We start from the raw sequence: 20,000 nt of genomic DNA, 5'->3' as shown, positions 1-20,000 counted from the left end.
GAGCAGAGTAGAGTAGAGTAGAGTAGAGTAGAGTAGAGTAGAGTAGAGTAGAGTAGAGTAGAGTAGAGTAGAGTAGAGTAGATGTAGAGCAGATGTTTACCTAACGTTGGTGTGTCGTTGGACATAGAGGTTGTGAAAGTTGTTGGTTCCCTCTGCCCGGCCGAAGTCCCTGTCCCTTGGTCCCTGTAACCTCTGAATGATCTCTGCCTTCATCACACGGGCGATATGGGCCGGGAGCAGGGACAACAGTAACCTTTCCTATTGTGAGAGAGAGGATAAGTCCTGTGAAGTCCAAATGAACTGCTGTAGGTACGCATACACACACAAAACATACACATACACACACACAGACTGATATTTATGAATGCATAATTCAGTATCAGGACCAGGCCTCTCGATGCGTAATAACAGTAATACTAATGGAAGGTTACTCAAATAAATGTCCTGCAGAGGAGGCTGGTGAGAGGAGCTATAGGAGGATGGGCTCATTATAATGTCTGGAATTAAATAAATGGAACGGAGTCAAAAATGTGGTTTCCATATGTTTGATATCGTTCCATTTCTTCCTTTCCAGCCATTATAATGAGCCCGTCCTCCTATAGCTCCTCTCACCAGCGTGTGTGTGTGCGTGTGTGTGTGTGTGTGTGTGTGTGTGTGTGTGTGTGTGTGTGTGTGTGTGTGTGTGTGTGTGTGTGTGTGTGTGTGTGTGTGTGTGTGTGTGTGTGTGTGTGTGTGTGTGTGTGTGTGTGTGTGTGTGTGGTTGCATTGATTGCAGTAGGCCTTGATTGCAGGGAGTATAAATCAGACTGACTAGCACTCATCACAACGTGGTCAATTATCTCTCCAGCAGCAGTCTGGGAAGGGAAGCAAACATTTAGATGTGGTACCTGCTCAACTCTAGGAACGCATATAATTTTGTCTCATTTAATCAATACATTTCCTCCAGTTTCTACTGTCATGAAGTCTCCATTTACTTACGCCAATAATCATTTTCTCAACCCTGGCCTGCCCTTTAGGACACTAGTTCAACGGGTCATTTGAAGTGATGTATAAACTACAAATAATGTAGTTACTCTAGTTCCAGCTTCTAAGAGTAACAGAGGATGTGGTGGTAGGTAAGAGTCAGCCATGTGTTAAAATGCCTTAACGCAGTGACATTAAGGTGACATTAATATCTATGTAGTAATGACTGGATTTCAATGTGAGGAGATTATGATTTTTGGGTGATTTTTGTTTTTGTAAAAAACACAAACATAATTTCCTAAACAAAATAGATCAACAATTTTTTCAATTCAGAGTTGTATGGAGGGAGAGGAGAGCGAGGGAGGGAGTGAGGGAAGACAGTGGAGGTTAACAAGCAAAGTCTATTTTTAGACACCAATCCCATCCAGTTCCCCATCCAGTCCCCAAACCTATTCTGGAGTTAATTTGCTGCTGTGTTTTAGGAAATGGGTTCAGAGTTTGTGTATGTGTGTATGTATGTGTGTGTGTGTGTTTGTATGTGCATGCAAGTGTATGTGTGTTAATTTGCCTCTGTGTTTTTAGGAAAATTAGCCTGTGGTTTGTGAAGGATATAATGGCCCTCTCTACTTTCTACTCTTTACTGAGCCCCATTTATGAGTCACATCCCCCAAGGCGCCCATACACACACACACACACATACACATACACACACACACACAAAATAATTCATATGCTTTATACGCTGTCTGTGTGCATGCATGTGTGTGTACATTCTTAGAAAAAAGGTTTCCAAAAGGGTTCTTTGTCTGTCCCCATAGGAGAACCCTTTTAGGTTCCAGGTTAAACCATTTTTGGTTCCATTTAGAACCCTCTGCGGAAAGAATTCTAAATGGAACCCAAAATGGTTCTACTTGGAACCAAAAGGTTTCTAATTGGAATCAAACAGGTTTCTTCAAAGGGTTCTCCTATGGGGACAGCCAAATAACCCTTTTAGGTTCTAGATAGAAGTTTTTCTAAGAGTGTAGGGATGTTGTCTATACTGTCGGTGTCTAGCAGGCCTACCTGCTGGTGTTTCTCAAACTCCAGTTTGATGGGGGACTTGATGCAGTTGCAGGTGTCCTGGTAGGTCTGTCTGAGGGCCAGGTCCATCAGGTGCTTATGGTACGCTCCCACCAGGTTACCACACGTAAAGATAATGATGTTAGCCAGGATCTGATCAAGGAAAGGAAAGGGGAAAGGGTATAGGGTAGAGGAGGGGAGGACGAGACAGGAGAATGAATAATAAAAGAAAAGAGAATACAATACAATTAGCCCTCCTAGAAAATAAATATTACTCACAGACTGGTATATTTTACCAGTCAACCAATAGCATTCCATCGCATCAGCTGTGCATGCAGTCACCTTAGATGTGGACTTGAGTCACATGACTTGACATTTGATGACTTGAGACTGGACTTGATTGAAAATTCAATAACTTATGACTTGGCGTCGACTTGGAGCCTCAAGACTCGGGACTCGACTTTGACTTGAGACTGATTACTTAAAATTATGTGGCCAGGTTTTGTAACGTTTTGGCACTAATTTTGTGGCACATGGTCTAAGCGGATTAGGCTATTCTCCACATATCCAGAGACAGTGTAGCACGTTCTCCCAGTCCTACCCTCCCCTCCCATCTCCTTTCAAAAAAAGAAGATCGTCTAGTGAAACTCACACTCGGCCCTCTGATTGGACCAGAAAACTGTCAATCAACAGTCGCTTTGCGTATTCGATCTGGTTACCTACAGATAGGCCTACGGCAATGCACCACATTTTGTCAAAAAAAACATCTGTTCCAGAACCAATAGAAAGGCGGGCTCACATATCCAGTTCAGTGACAAGAAAGAGCTTGTTTTATTATATCCGGTTTAGCACAGTATCCTGCCTACCTACGTTAATATTATCCATATAACTACAGTTTAGCAACCTGCTATGGACGCATCTTTGCCAGAACAATAGGCTACCTGGTGATTTCATTGATCATATTTCAGATAGGCCTAGTTTGGGTGGGTTATAATGATATATATATATATATAAAATGATATACTTCAGTGATAGCTGTAACTTCACACTGCCTTCAATACGTAGCTATGAGATGAAGATGTAACATTTTCTGGCGAACTAATTACGATATTTGTGAGGAAGAAAAAGGCTACAGACAGACCATGCTTTCCTTCCGATCCTGCAACCCCCGTTGCACAGAGGTAGGCCGTATGATCCTACTAGGTCTGGACTCCAGAGAAGTGACAGTGTGACATGATATCCCTAGTTGACATTGACTACTAACATTAATGACTTTAAGCTCAAAACGCAGGTGTGAAACGCAGTTTATTTATGTATCTTGCGTTTTGAAAATGCATCACCGTTTATGGCTGTAATGACAGACACCTTTGCGCAGCGATTGTGCGTTCTTTTTTATTTCATCCTGTCCGCACTTTTTCGCCCTGCGTGCATGTCGGGCGCTGTGGTCTCAAACTTTCAACCACTCCTTTTATGGGGGTCGCGGATCAAAACGTTAAGCGAATAGAGTGATGATTTGATGTATAAGATCGGGTGCAGCGCCACCGTGAAATTGTAGGGAGAGAAGATTGCCATAAATAAATATGCAGCTCCAAAACTTGATTAAGAATATTATCTGTTTACTTTGCGAGCTCACCAGCAATGGGGCGTCAATCAACAATTACTAGCATGGGTTTAGTGGTCTTTTGGTATGCCAAAATTGCTTGGAATGTATCATTTACTTATGATGCTTGCATTTTGAATTTGTTTTTAAAAGTAATTGTTATATAATATAAATGTTCTGTACAAAAAAATATGAAAAGGGCTCTCTGGTAGCCTCAATAAATAGACAAACATTTTGTGACCTTGGGACAATAAGGTTCTATCTGCGCAAAGCATAGTTCTGAGATATTTAGCATCAAAGTTTTCACATCCCAGATTTCAGAACGTTTTGGTAGTGAATTCTTCTTTCATAACCCATGAAGGTCCTCACCTTAAAGGTATCTAAAATACAGAGTTTCAAAGTCCTGTGACATTTATACATCAGTTTTTGTAGGGGTGTGCAATCTCAGATAGAACCATATGGTTCAGACATGTCAATCTGGGTTCAGCTATAAGGTTCCAGCTGACTCTTCTGAGTTAGACATGTTCAGTTTTTAAGAAGAGCAGTGGCGACGAGTCATTCAGGGCTGTTTTTTAAAATGTGTTTCCTGTTTTGCATGTTATTTTAGTATTAATATGCTTCACATATCCATTTGCAAACAATGTCAAAAATAAATCATCATTGAGTTAATAGCCGCATCTTTCTTAAGTAGAGCAGCTCCAAAATGCAGGTGTTTCAGCCTAGTTTAGTGTTTTCTGTGGTGGTGGGGCAGCCAGTGGAAAACACAGAGCGTAGAGGTTGGTAATGTTCCCTAGCTGCGCCGTGATTGGCTCAGTGTTCTGTCACTCATGGGGACACTACGTCGCCGCAAAATCTACGGGTAGAGCTAGAAAATTCAAGCCCCTTGGGTGCTGCCGTGAACTTACATTAGAAGTGCCCATCCAAGAAGGCTCAAGGTCATTGGCCACAGATAAAATGATGTCAAATTACGTTATATCTACCGTAGCTTTGATTGGACTGATCATGTCAACATCATACATTCAAAATCTTAGCTAGTAAGCTAGACAATTGACACAGCGTCGTCCGGGTTCGGGGAGGGTTCAGCCGTCCGGGATGCCCTTGTCTCATCGGGCTCTAGCGACTCCTTGTGTTGGGCCGGACATCTGCAAGCTGACTCCGGTTGTCAGTTTGACAGTGTTACCTCTGAGACATTGGTGCGGCTGGCTTCCTGGTTAAGTGAGCAAGAAGCAGTGCGGCTTGGCTCTCAAATTTTGGCAAGTCCGTAGGGGAGTTGGAGCGATGAGACAAGATCGTAACTACTAATTGGATATCACAAAAAAGGGGGTAATGTTTGAATACATTGGCCATGCTATCAATCTAGCATGACTTCTGCCACTTTCAAAACAACAGGAAACTCAGAACTGGAAAATCTCAGACTTCAGTGAGTTCAAGACAACTGGGAACTCGGATAAAACTAGGTCTGACTGGAAAATCTCAGACTTCAGTGAGTTCAAGACAACTGGGAACTCGGATAAAACTAGGTCTGACTGGAAAATCTCAGACTTCAGTGAGTTCAAGACAACTGGGAACTCGGATAAAACTAGGTCTGACTGGAAAATCTCAGACTTCAGTGAGTTCAAGACAACTGGGAACTCGGATAAAACTAGGTCTGACTGGAAAATCTCAGACTTCAGTGAGTTCAAGACAACTGGGAACTCGGATAAAACTAGGTCTGACTGGAAAATCTCAGACTTCAGTGAGTTCAAGACAACTGGGAACTCGGATAAAACTAGGTCTGACTGGAAAATACGGAAAATTATTTTTAACGGTCATCCAACTCTGAATTCTAAGTTGGGATTTCGTGCCTCTTTCTGGAGCCCACAAGAAGGACCGCCGCGTCACCTTCCTGTTCAAGTGATTACAGTACAACAAAGTGAGTCCAAAAATGTCTTGTATGCTGCTGCATAAATAATGTAATATTCAACAGATATATATATATACTGTAGCCAAGAAAGTAATACTAAGTGTATGTTGTGTTGTAAGCTGTTAGTAGCCCATGTGTCTCACCCACATCATTTGTAATGTTTAGTGCTTAGTTGTATAGTGGCTTTGCTGGCATGCATACACCCAGAAAAATGTGTTTGCCTCACTAAGATGTACATGCTATTTTACCAAGATAGTCAGAACACATCATCAAATACATTAAGAAATGTATTATGATCGTCAGACAAATGACTGTCACTGAAAAACGATGTGACAACATAATTTACTTGAAGATTTCTGACAGTGTTGTTTTTTTGCTTGCGGGCCATTATTGCTGGCTGGACTAGCTAGACCATACTTAGAGGGACATGGTAAAGATTGGTCCATCTGTATTTGTGCAGGCTTGTGATTGGATTGCATATTTTAGCTTGAAGCGCCAAGCTCAAATGGATTTATGCAGATAGAACTGCCACGGTTTTCATGTGGTGAAGGAGAGTCGGACCAAACTGCAGCGTGTATATTGCGATCCATGTTTAATCACACAACGTAACACAAATCCAAAACACAAACTCTACAAAACAATAAATGTAGTGAAAACCGAAACAGCCTTAACTGGTGCAAACTAACACAGACTAAGGACATCAAGACACTCAGAACAATCACCCACGACAAACTCAAAGAATATGGCTGCCTAAATATGGTTCCCAATCAGAGACAACGATAAGCACCTGCCTCTGATTGAGAACCACTCCAGACAGCCATAGACTTTGCTAGATAACCCCACTAGCTACAATCCTAAATACATACACACCAAAACCCCAAGACAAAACACACCACAATACAAAAACTCCATGCCACACCCTGGCCTGACCCAATACATGAAGAAAAACACAAAATACTTAGACCAGGGCGTGACAAGAACTTTCTAGTTTTGACATAAAATGTACTTTTTCAGAAATCTCCACAGACATATGAAGAACCATCTAAAGATCTGTTATATGTGACTAACTAATTTCTGACTAAAATGTCAGAGAGAACCTTATAGTCCCACGGTCACAATTTGTAGTTGAACAAGACATTGCATGTATAGATTTTTTTTCAACTCGACTCGAGACTCGACTCAACTTTCTCTTAGAATGCATCTGAGTCGACATGATACACAGACATTAAGACTTGAAACTAGCTTGTGACTTGAATATTATTAGTGACTTGGTCTCACCTCTGGCAATCCCAGTGGCATCACACATCAGAGAGACCCCCTAACTGGGCCTCATACAGACAGGATGAAACGTCACAATGGTCAGCTGGTGGAAAAGCAGGGGTATAGAAGAACACAGATGCTATTGGAGACTTGAATCAAATCCTGAAAGAGTCACCTGTGAATGACTCAATCAAGAGAAATACAAATCTCTCTCTCTCATCTCCTCCCTCTCTCTAACACACACGAAGATGAGACTCCTAAAGATAAGGTTAGTGTCTGACGCCAGTGCAGATGCAGTCTCCTATATTCTAATCACTCAATGTCCATCTATACAACTCAATAACTCATTATTGCCCTATAAACCTGCCCTAGTACACACATCTTGTTCATTTAGTTCCCCACTAGGTCAACATCAGGCTCATCAAAGCCCTGTAAATAAATAGACACAGGTCTTTAGAAGACCAGGCAATAAGTACGTTTATTACATTTACGTTTATTTACAGAGACCTCGAAAGTGTTTTTCCAGTAAACCTGTGTGTGTGTGTGTGTGTGTGTGTGTGTGTGTGTGTGTGTGTGTGTGTGTGTGTGTGTGTGTGTGTGTGTGTGTGTGTGTGTGTGTGTGTGTGTGTGTGTGTGTGTGTGTGTGTGTGTGTGTGCAGGCACACAAACATGCACCCTTCAAAGTCTGTCACACGCTTGGCAGGCATGTACCTGCTCACACGCACGCACACACAAACACATACAGTGCCTTGCGAAAGTATTCGGCCCCCTTGAACTTTGCGACATTTTGCCACATTTCAGGCTTCAAACATAAAGATATAAAACTGTATTTTTTTTGTGAAGAATCAACAACAAGTGGGACACAATCATGAAGTGGAACGACATTTATTGGATATTTCCAACTTTTTTAACAAATCAAAAACTGAAAAATTGGGCGTGCAAAATTATTCAGCCCCCTTAAGTTAATACTTTGTAGCGCCACCTTTTGCTGCGATTACAGCTGTAAGTCGCTTGGGGTATGTCTCTATCAGTTTTGCACATCGAGAGACTGAAATGTTTTCCCATTCCTCCTTGCAAAACAGCTCAAGCTCAGTGCGGTTGGATGGAGAGCATTTGTGAACAGCAGTTTTCAGTTCTTTCCACAGATTCTCGATTGGATTCAGGTCTAGACTTTGACTTGGCCATTCTAACACCTGGATATGTTTATTTTTGAACCATTCCATTGTAGATTTTGCTTTATGTTTTGGATCATTGTCTTGTTGGAAGACAAATCTCCGTCCCAGTCTCAGGTCTTTTGTAGACTCCATCAGGTTCTTCCAGAATGGTCCTGTATTTGGCTCCATCCATCTTCCCATCAATTTTAACCATCTTCCCTGTTCCTGCTGAAGAGAAGCAGGCCCAAACCATGATGCTGCCACCACCATGTTTGACAGTGGGGATGGTGTGTTCAGGGTGATGAGCTGTGTTGCTTTTACGCCAAACATAACGTTTTGCATTGTTGCCAAAAAGTTCAATTTTGGTCTTATCTGACCAGAGCACCTTCTTCCACATGTTTGGTGTGTCTCCCAGGTGGCTTGTGGCAAACTTTAAACAACACTTTTTATGGATATCTTTAAGAAATGGCTTTCTTCTTGCCACTCTTCCATAAAGGCCAGATTTGTGCAATATACGACTGATTGTTGTCCTATGGACAACAACCTCAGCTGTAGATCTCTGCAGTTCATCCAGAGTGATCATGGGCCTATTGGCTGCATCTCTGATCAGTCTTCTCCTTGTATGAGCTGAAAGTTTAGAGGGACGGCCAGGTCTTGGTAGATTTGCAGTGGTCTGATACTCCTTCCATTTCAATATTATCGCTTGCACAGTGCTCCTTGGGATGTTTAAAGCTTGGGAAATCTTTTTGTATCCAAATCCGGCTTTAAACTTCTTCACAACAGTATCTCGGACCTGCCTGGTGTGTTCCTTGTTCTTCATGATGCTCTCTGCGCTTTTAACGGACCTCTGAGACTATCACAGTGCAGGTGCATTTATACGGAGACTTGATTACACACAGGTGGATTGTATTTATCATCATTAGTCATTTAGGTCAACATTGGATCATTCAGAGATCCTCACTGAACTTCTGGAGAGAGCTTGCTGCACTGAAAGTAAAGGGGCTGAATAATTTTGCACGCCCAATTTTTCAGTTTTTGATTTGTTAAAAAAGTTTGAAATATCCAATAAATGTCGTTCCACTTCATGATTGTGTCCCACTTGTTGTTGATTCTTCACAAAAAATACAGTTTTAGATCTTTATGTTTGAAGCCTGAAATGTGGCAAAAGGTCGCAAAGTTCAAGGGGGCCGAATACTTTCGCAAGGCACTGTACACGTTTGTTTACCTGAGAGGGATTGAGACTGGCTGTGGCTGTGTGTGTGTGTACCTGTGTTTGCATGTGCACTTGCCTGCCTGCCTGCACGCACAGGTATGTGACAGACTTTGTGAGCAACATCCTAGCCTTTTATTTCTGCGTAGGCACTAATATTGTTAGCATTGACCAGCAGCACAGACATAATGACCACTAAGGCCTGCTGTAGCTCCACTGACCTAGCTAGCTTCAGTAGAGCAAGTAATTGTGATCAGTTAATTTATTCAAAGGCTGCATCCCAGAAGGCAGGCTATCCCCTATGTTGTGCATTACTTTTGACCAGGGCCCATAGAGAATATGATGCTATTTGGGACAGAGGCTCAGCCTCTAGCTCTGGCCCCAGTCAGTCTTTATAGGACAGTTCATTTAGACTGAGAGCTCTACTCTGGTAATGAAGAGTGTACTGAGGACACACAGAGTAGAGAGAGAGAGAGAGAGAGAGAGAGAGAGAGAGAGGAGAAGTGAAGAGAAGAGAAGAGACGAGAGAGAGAGAGGGAGAGAGAAAGAGAAGAGAGAGAGAAGAGAGAGAGAGAGAGAGAGAGAAAGAGAGCGAGACAGGGAGAGAGGGAGAGAGAGAGAGAGAGAGAGAGAGAGAGAGAGAGAGAGAGAAAGAGAGAGAGACCCTGAATAGAAGCAGTTTTACGTTTCTTGTCAAGAGTCTTGCCCTGAGTCAAAACTGAGTGGTTTCTGCTAGGTAGGCCAGGCAAAGCTGATAGGCTCATAAAAATGAGCTTTTTGGTCTTAATTAAAGGTTAGGGTTAGCAGTGTGGTTAAGGTTAGGGATAGGTTTCAAATCAGATTTGATGACTTTACGGCTGTTCCAGCTGGAGACCAATCTGCAGAGCTGCCTCCAGTACATGAGTCATCTCAATAAATGCCAATGTGCTGGATAGAATGGGTCTCAATGAGTCACACACACACTCAGCTATTCCAGCTCTGTTCGAGGGCACTCTGTAAAGGTATGAGTCATCATCCGCAGCTCAAACTGACTTACCATTAGGCAGAAGAGGCAATTGCCTCAGGCCTCACATCATCAAGGGGCCTCATGAGCTGTGCATAAAAAGTAAATACACAAATATACATATATAATAAATAAATAATAATACAATAATTTCTCCATTTGAGGGCCCCCATGTGCCCCTTGAGACATAATAAATAATAATAATGATTTTAAAATCCCCATCAAAATCCGTCTGTTTAAGCTAGAGATATCTTTTTTGCATGGTCTGCGTCTCAATTCCATCTGAGGTGAAAGGTGGTCGAACTATGGCGTGTTTGTCAGACCAGGAGACATCGGTCTTCTCACGAAAACACCTATAGCGTCCGAGCGGTTTGGGCTACATACTAATTTGAATGGAAAGATGAGACTCTCACGCCCACGATGGTGTTTTTCTGTTTTGCTCTATGACCCCCACAAGTGTCACGGGACTTGTCTGAATGTAAACCGGTACATGGGCCAAAAAATGTATGGAAGTGAATAGGGCATTTCCATGTAAAAAAGGTATACAGGTAATTCCACAGTAAAAAATAAAAGAAATCCTGAGCTTTCTTATATCTCAGATACAGAACAGACACTTTAAAAATGACTTCAGTTTGATAAAATGTTTGACTATCTGGTTTTCCATGTGTGAATTGGTTATTCAATGTGTTTCTATGGGCTAATAGCAGAAAGGCAAAAATTCAGTGTTTCATCAAATATTTTTTTATATATTTTGTGGGGATTTCTACAAGGGTCCTACAATTCTAAATCAAATAGCTACATGATCCTATGACCATGTTAAAACAATTCCATATGATAGCTTAGTAGACACCCAGCCCTGGGCCCATAGACTCTAGGGGGATATAATAAGCATTTCTTTAGTAAAAGAATGCTGCTGATAATACTGCTATTGTTGTCACGGCAGAGGCAGTGGGCATGTACTGTATGTGGAGCCCATGTATCTGATGCTGGCATGTCATACTATTTTTGGCCAGACAGCATCAGATACATGGTGTGTGTGTGTGTGTGTGTGTGTGTGTGTGTGTGTGTGTGTGTGTGTGTGTGTGTGTGTGTGTGCGTGCGTGCGTGCGTGCGTGCGTGCGTGCGTGCGTGCGTGCGTGCGTGTGTGTGTGTATGTGTGTGTATGTGTGTGTGTGTACTCATCCATCACTTTGCATTCGTGCATGTGTGTATGTGTTTAACAAAGGTGTGTGTGTGTGTTCTCTTACCTGCCACACCAGTGGTTCAAAGGCCTCTGCAGTAGACGCCAGACACACGCTGAGTGTGATTGTGTGTGATAAACATGTGATGATGCTGGCTATGACTGCTCCTCTCATGGAGAACGGCAGCATGGTGTAAACCACAAACACTATGAACAGGAAGAAGGAGACCTGGGAGAAAGGAAGACACAGGATATTACAGGGGGACACTTTAACATGTTACATCACAAACAGTGTGAACAGGAAGAATAAAATCTGGGAGAGAGGATGACGTAGGATATTACAGGGGGACACTTTAACATGTTACACCACAAACACTATGAACAGGAAGAATGAGATCTGGGAGAGAGGATGATGTAGGATATTACAGGGGGACACTTTAACATGTTACACCACAAACACGATAAACAGGAAGAAGGAGACCTAAGAGAGAGGAAGACACAGGATATTACAGGGGGACACTTTAACATGTTACATCACAAACAGTGTGAACAGGAAGAATAAAATCTGGGAGAGAGGATGACGTAGGATATTACAGGGGGACACTTTAACATGTTACACCACAAACACTATGAACAGGAAGAATGAGATCTGGGAGAGAGGATGATGTAGGATATTACAGGGGGACACTTTAACATGTTACACCACAAACACTATGAACAGGAAGAATGAGATCTGGGAGAGAGGATGACGTAGGATATTACAGGGGGACACTTTAACATGTTACACCACAAACACGATAAACAGGAAGAAGGAGACCTAAGAGAGAGGAAGACACAGGATATAACAGGGGGGACACTTTGACATGTTACATCACAAAAAGTAGGAAGTCATGGGGAGATTCTCAATTGGGGAGAAGTTTGTCCTCTCCTTGACTCCTCAGTCCTCCTCTCCTCAGTGACCCAGAAAGTGTTGAGTGGTCAAGCAGAGTGTCAATTCGTTAGTAGACAAACAAAGGAGTCTGCTCCCCTCCTCAATTATCTACTTTGGCAGAGGATGCACAAGGTTATCCTCGCGGTGTCCACGGTCATTATATCCGCCACACCCTCTTTGAATCAGCTGTTGTTTTCTTGAAGGAGAAAAGCATGCACACATTTTAAAATGATACGCATCTTATCCTTTTAGCATTAAAATATCTTGCTAAATTAATTTTTTATCACTTTACACATTTATTGTGGGATTCCACCCCTTTAAACATCCTTTGCCTGATGGAGAAGGAGGGTCTCATTTCATACAAGCGCCACGTTTCCTCTTCTCGCCTCTGCTCCTCGATTACCTTTGACCTGTTTCAAAGTGGAGAGGAGAGGACGAAGGAGAGCAAAACAAATTGAGATTCTCCCATTGAACATTACAGGGAGACAATTTAACATTGTCGGATTCAGGGTTAACTTTGAACATTGAGATATTAAAGACATGATAGATCAGACGCATAGTATATAAAGGAGTGAGATCTGTAGAAAGACAGAGTGGCTGAGGAATGTGCTGGGTGGATGGGAGAGAGTCACGGGAGTGCGATAGGTGATACGAGAGGACATCTGTGGATTAGACGAAGGAGGGGTTGAGGTCAGGAGGTCAGGAGGTCAGGTCAGATGCCCTGATGGGAGAAATAATGGTTTATTACCCTGTTACTCTCTTCCTGTGGAACCATAAGATGTAAGGATTAGAGAGAAGGAGGGGTGTCTAAAGTGGAGTATATATACGTGTGATGGTGGGGACATGTTTTTGGCTGAATTACAGCTGTAAGGACCCTTTGGGAAGAATTAAACTTGGTTAAGCTTCTCTAGTGTCCGTGAGTTATTTACTCTGAAAAATTAGAACCTAACAACATGTTACACTATGACAACCTGGGAGAGAGGAAGTCACAGAATGTTACCAGGAGTCACTTCTGTCACTGCTCTCTGTTCCACCAGGCATCAGCATAAACTTTTTTGTGACTCATATAAGTTTGGTCTACTGCATGAATCATGAATAAGGTTGCAAAATTCCAGTCATTTTCCCAAATTCCCCCGGTTTTCAAAAAATCCTGGTTGTACGATTCTAGATTTCCTGTGTATTTATTTTTTGATTCCGGGAATCTTTCAACTGGAATTTTTTTTTAAACCTGGGAATTTTGGATAAGTGTCCAGAATTGTGCAAATCTAATCATGACTAATGGATCAAGTGTGCGCATTAGCCTACCGAGCTAAAGCCTTACATAGAAACTACCCTGGCCACGTTGTGTGCGAGAGCATTGCAAAATAAATGTACACACACAGTGCAGTGAAAAAGTATCTTCCCCCTTTCTGATTTTCTCTATTTTTTAAATATTTTTGACACGGAATGCTATCAGATCTTTAATCAAAACCATCAGACGTAACGGGACCCATCTCGTCCAAAACTGTTATTCAATCATTGTTTCAATCAGTAATTGTCTTTTTTTTGTCAACAATCTACACAAACCGATGGGGTAGTATTAGGGCCAAGTGAAAAGAGGGAAATCAATTGCAAAGGTTGGTGGTACTTGGATTTATTTGATATTTTTTGCACAATAGTACTTTAAAAATTAAAAAATAATTAGAGAATAAAGTGGAAACATTTTATAATAATAATAATAAAAATAATTTAGAGAATAAGTCAGTGGAAACATTTTAAGAATAAAGCAGCAATAAACATTTTAAGAATAAAGTCACAGTTCTATTTCAAGATGAAAGTAGGGGATTTGGTGAACTGCATGTCTCCCTGGCTCCCTGTTGCTGTGCAGGCCACCACTGGACTGTATTAGGATGTAGTGCCTGGCCTTAATACACTGAGTTCTGTCAGTCACATCACTATTTTGTGTATGCAGCCTAAATGTAGTCCTAGAATATTCGGAGGTTATTCGTCTCCCGCAGTGGGTCACCAACCTTTCCATCGCGATCGGCTGGTCCATCTCCAAGGTATTCCTAGCCGATCACCAAACATTTCTGTAAAAAAACTATGATAAAGCCTTGCATTCCTATTGTTTTTACTTGTTTCATTCTATTTGAAGTAGGTGCACTTGATTCAGCAGCAATAGCGCCGGGAAGGCATATTGTTCCCATTTTGAATAATTGTATGTGTCTGAAGGTAGAACACCGGCTACCCGGCAGGCCCAGAGAGCAAATCAAGTGCACCTATAAGTCTAACTCTGGCCAATCAGATAGCTCAGATCACCGTGTCTGCAGTTTCCTCAGTCCATAGATTGTAAAAAGAAGCCTCAAATGCCCAGAAAAATTGATACTGTGAGATTACGAATACAGTAAAAGGCTTCTGTTTTTATGTGTAAGTTCATGTTTAAGTTGTTATTCAGCACCTTTATAAACCATATAAACTTTATACGCCACCAGCACTGCAGCTGCAATGAATGAGTATTGCAAAGTGTTCCGATAAACTTGCGTTGTTATTGTTAGCGGCTGGTGTATTTTTTTAAATATCGAGGAATATTCCACTTTCTCTGGTCATTATTAATTTGTTGCATGAGGAAGAAATAATTCAGTGCGACTTGAGTTTCGCCATTAGCTGGAACAGTCTTTTCTCAGCAGAGGGAAGGCTGACTATCAGATGCAGGCCATCAGTCCAGTAAAGAAATCTACACAGTATATATATAATATATATACAGTACATGTAACCAACTTCATACAGCCACGCAGAAGAAAGGCACACGGACACCTTCACTTCAGGTTGACTTGGTTTTTATTTGCAGTAAAAGACATCAAACAGTGATGACAGGCATTGACAGGACGGTCAGAATATCTCTCTCAGACTGAAGAGCAGGCAGACCAACTTTCCAAATAGGGGAGAAACCCCTAGTTGTTCTTTCAAGGAAAATAATACAAAAAGCTGTAAGTCTGAAGACCTCTCGTATTGCCAACCTTAATACAATGGCAGCAAATATTCTTATGAATTCAGCAACACATAATGAAAGCAAACTTTATTACTATCACCCCTTTTCATGAAGTGAAGTGTTTCACCCACTACTCTACCCGGGAACTGCGGCGTTCTTTGATATCTACATTGCACGCAGCACGAGCGAGATGGTTGATGGAAACTCTACATTTTCACTTTGTCACACTCACCCCTGTAGAATTCCATCAACCCATACAGACCTTAAAGACACATTACTAAGGCGAACACTTTAAACTACTGTGTTTATCACAGCTGCTTTTAACTTCAGGTGTCAGCCTGTGGGATGGTTTTCTGTCCCGCTGTTTAACAGTACAGTGGCGTAGCGATTTCTGAAAAGCCTTTGATAAAGTGGGAGTAATAGTTCATCATTCTGAGAAATGACTGGACCCTCTTCAGTCCAGGGGTTTTCCATCTCCATGAGGATGTCATCTCACTGATGGCCGTCCCTTTCCCCTCGTCAGTCTGAATCCCTTTTTGAGACGTCACATGGCCCAAGAATTTCATAAAATGCAGAAGGAAGTGCCACTTATTTGGGGCAAGCTTCAAATTGTTGTTTGAGAGTCTACTGAAAGCCAGCTCTAACTGTTCCATTATCTAGATAGCACAAAAGGGAGCGATAGTTCTGGTCTCCAAAGATTGACATCATCATCCTGCAAACATAACCGGGCTGTTGCAGAGGCCCTGAGCCATTCTGTTATATTCTAAAAGGCCAACTGGTGTGGTAATGACTGTGTATTTACGATCCTCTTCCTGTATGGGAATATTGTCAAATCCAGATGTCAGATCCATTGTGCTGAAAAGGCAGTTTACCCCAATGACGGCAGTGGATCGTCTTGATTTATTAGGGGATAAGCATCCTTCTCAGGTCTCGCATTGAGCCATCAGAAATCTGTACAGATTCTGAGTTCACCATTTGGTTTCCAGACAAGAACAAGAGGGTATGCCCACTCACTATTCGATTTCCCGAGGAAGTCACATTCTTCCATTTCCTTCAAGGTTTGTTTCAGTTTTTGAAAGTCACATGGTGGCACTCTGGTAAGGAAGTCTGAAAGGCCTCTCATCGTTCAGTCTTATTCTATGCACAAAGTCTCTTGCTTTGCTACATTCTAGTTTCCCTCCGGAAAATATGCTGTGATATTTCATAACCAGGTCTGCCATCTTGTTTTTCCATTCATCTGATACTTCACAGGAGGCAATGTCAACATCAGTCAGACACATTTCTTTCAACCCATCAGCATATGTGCGTTCTGTTCAGTTGTGGTTCCAATGATTTTCTGTGCGGCATCTTGTTTATCATAACATTGTCCACAGCAGCTGCTGTTTAACTCCAGGTCTTCTAAAGCTATACAGGAGTAGACTGTACATCTGACAGTTTTGCATTGTGCTTCAGTGTAACTGGGCAATCTTGGAGATTAATGGGGATCCATTTGTCACCCCAGAGTGGGCATACAGTACGACCCACTAACAAACTCCTCTGTTCTCCACGGTACGTTGTGGGCTCTACAATAACAGGACTGCCAATGGAAAAGGGACCTCTTCTTTTCAGCCTACCCCAGACTAATTGTTCATGTTTTGGGGATAGTGTCACACACCGGTTGAGAACGACGGCATTTTACTTTGTTGCCATCGGTCAACATTTGCCAGTGTGCTTAGAAGTGCATCTGATTCATCAGAAAGGCCATTGGCTGGTTGTGATATTGTTTTCCAATACCCCTCTGTGCTTTTCAATAGATGGAGGACATGTTTCAGTACATTTTACTGTTAGATCAGAATCGCCGTCATAATCATTGGCCTGTACAGAGAATTAAGTCAAAACCACAGGTCCAAATCCCCATCTCCTTCCATGGCTTTGGAAAGGGCCGATGTAGCAAGCTAGCTAATGCAGGACATCAACACAAGCAGACCAGAAACACACGTTTTTCTGAAAATGACATTTCGCTTAGAATGACATTTGATTGGTGTGGAGCCAAATCCAAATTGCCCCCCCTTGAGGGGAATTTAACTGTTTAAATGCTCGTTGGCATCAATCAACCAAATGCTACAGTAGAAACATGTCATACTATTTTGGTCCAGGTAGCATCAGATACATGGGCTACACATACTGAGACAGAGGGGTGCTGTTTCCCTTGCTCGGATGATTTTTCTGGTGAGATTCAGCCACTTGCAAATTGACGGAAAATTATGAAAACATAGAGACCAAAGATAAATTATTATTATTATATATATATACACCACCGGTCAAAGGTTTTAGAACACCTACTCATTCAAGGGTTTTTCTTTGTTTCTTTAACACTTTTTTGGTTACTACATGATTCCATATGTGTTATTTCATAGTTTTGATTTACATCTGCAATGTAGAAAATAGTACAAATAAAGAAAAACCCTTGAATGAGTTGGTGTTCTAAAACTTTTGACCGGTAGTGTATATATATATATTTATATTTGGGGAAGCCTGACTTCCCTTGGCATCCATGAATACACGCCACTTCTAAAATAACAACCCAATGTTAATCTCCCAGGACAAATTAGCTAGCAATAGCAAGCTAGCTAAATGTCCATGAATGTTTGACATGCCCCCAAATGAATATAGTTGTTTCACAGTTGGTTTTTATATTTTAACCTGTGTTTGATGATCGTATCTGGTGTGGATGGACAAGATTAACATGTGTGCGATAGCAAGTCTACTCATCATACAACAGTGGTATTGTGAACCTTTAGCAGCACAGATCTGTTAAAAACAGCACAAATCATATCACATGTTATAGTTATAGCAATACTGATATACCAGGATCAGAACAGGAAATGAGGAGCTGGACGCAGGAAGTAAACAAAACAGATAGGGGGCTCATGGCTCAGAGCGTATCCCATCACAACCTGTGACCCTGACTCCCCGCAGCACCATGGACAACAACCAACAGTGGTGTCTGACAGGGACCGGAAGTAGGAAGTGGAACAGGAAGTCAACAAAAGGTCAGGATTAGGGTTCAGGAGGACAAAAGGAAAGACAGAGACTGATTACTAGAGGGAGAGAGAGGTTGTTGAAAGAGAGATATAGAGAGATATTGAGTAGAGAGAGGGGTTGACAGTGACAGTGACACTATCTAGCCCAGCTATTTCCAACACAGATGCAATTCTTACCACCAACCCACCAACTCTGACCTCCAACCCAATCATAAAAGAAAAACAAAAAGCTTAGTTGCCGCTAGCACATCATTTCTGCTATTTTTTTCATACACTTTATTTTCTATAGTCAAATGTTATATGGCCTACTTTTCCAACAGCTTATATAGTGTGAGACTTGGGGGGTAGAAATGCTAATAAAAAATTATTTCTCATTGCTGACTTCCAAAAAGTTTGAAGAGACATGCTGACTGGGCGGGGTGCATATATTTATGAGCTCGCATTGACAGACAGCTGTTTGGAGATCCTATGGCCAAGAAACTTGAATGCAGTGAGCAGTGTTCCAGTAAAATCATATCAAGCAAATTTGGTGAAACACAAAGCAACTCAAACAACGTTGAAATTGCATTTTTTTTCTATCCATCTCCCGTTTTTCGTGTCTCTTGTGATGCGGTTCTCAGCAGCACTGATGGATGTGTTGACATGACAACTGCATCAGAGTTTTGAGTGACCCTTCCCCGCCTTTTGTTCCATACTGCCTGAAGACCTAGCTAGCCAGTAACTTGTTCATACCAGAAGCAGATAAAAGTGGAGACATAAGTACAGTATCTTTGCCATAAATGAGTATAAACTAATTGCTGACACCCTACATTCAAATTTTGGCAGCAGTAGAGTAGCTATCTAGCTATATAAACCACGCCCCTCCGGAAACATGCATTCGCCGATGTTGTTTACAAGGAGATACTTATTTAAATTAGCTAAGACAATATCATGTTAGCATTGGTGTATTAATAAAATGAGAGCGATGTCACCCTATCCCTTAATAATCCCACCTCCTGTCTTCCAAGTGTTTGACATTGGCGAGGGGACCAGGAACTTTATCAATGTAGAAGCAACAGTCATTTTTCATACGTTGGTCATCATACATTGATTTGGTTTCATCCAAATATCATCCAATTTCATGAAAAACATGATTATGACTGTTGACCTTTAAAATAGAGACACTCTCCTGAGTTTTCCAGGAGCCAGTTTGTGTGCGTGAGGTCTGGAAAGAGTTAAGTTGGAACAGGGGGAATTGATATACCCTATCATTTCTCTACTCCTTCTACCTTCCTTATCTCACTTTCTCCCTGTTTCTTCTCAACCCTGCATTCTAATACCCTATCATTTCTCTAGTCCCTCTGCCTTCATTATCTCCCCGTCTCCTCTCAACCACCCTCCCAGCCTTGCATCCCGTCTCCCTGTTTCTTCTCAACCCTGCATTCTAATGACCCCTGTCCCATTCACTGAATCATACCTTTCCTTTTTTTCTCATTCTTTCTCTCTCCCTCTTGCTCTCACACTCAATGCCTCTGACTTTCTCTTTCCTTTTCTTTCTTTCTGTAGCGCTCTGTCTTTTCGCCGATCTCATCTCTCTCTCTCTTTCTCTCTCTTCATATCTCTAGCATTCTCCTACTTTCCCTTCCTTCTCTCTCCTCTCTCTCACCCCTTCTCTCTCTCTCCATCTCCTCTCTCCCCACCCCTTCTCTCTCTCCCCACCCCTTCTCTCTCTCTCCATCTCCTCTCTCCCCACCCCTTCTCTATCTC

General features: G+C 41.9%; 1 protein-coding gene across 4 annotated transcripts in view; it reads right to left on the bottom strand.

Annotated features, from left to right (window-relative positions):
- Positions 1-20,000, bottom strand: part of LOC118373036 (adenylate cyclase type 2-like) — an 88,920-nt gene that overhangs the window by 49,931 nt on the left and 18,989 nt on the right. For all 4 annotated transcript variants that reach the window (XR_008072844.1, XM_052472259.1, XM_052472260.1 and 1 more), the window contains exons 3-5: positions 11,400-11,561; positions 2,026-2,175; positions 101-258 (exon numbers count right to left, since the gene is read on the bottom strand). Coding sequence is in view for 3 of the 4 variants with exons in the window: in XM_052472259.1 (XP_052328219.1) it covers positions 101-258; positions 2,026-2,175; positions 11,400-11,561 (470 nt within the window). In the remaining variant the exon portion in view is untranslated. The remainder of the gene's footprint in view (positions 1-100; positions 259-2,025; positions 2,176-11,399; positions 11,562-20,000) is intronic.

Source organism: Oncorhynchus keta, chromosome 20 (assembly GCF_023373465.1).
Source record: "Oncorhynchus keta strain PuntledgeMale-10-30-2019 chromosome 20, Oket_V2, whole genome shotgun sequence".
In the NCBI taxonomy this organism is placed as follows: domain Eukaryota; kingdom Metazoa; phylum Chordata; class Actinopteri; order Salmoniformes; family Salmonidae; genus Oncorhynchus; species Oncorhynchus keta.
This window is presented reverse-complemented; position numbering and strand designations above follow the sequence as displayed.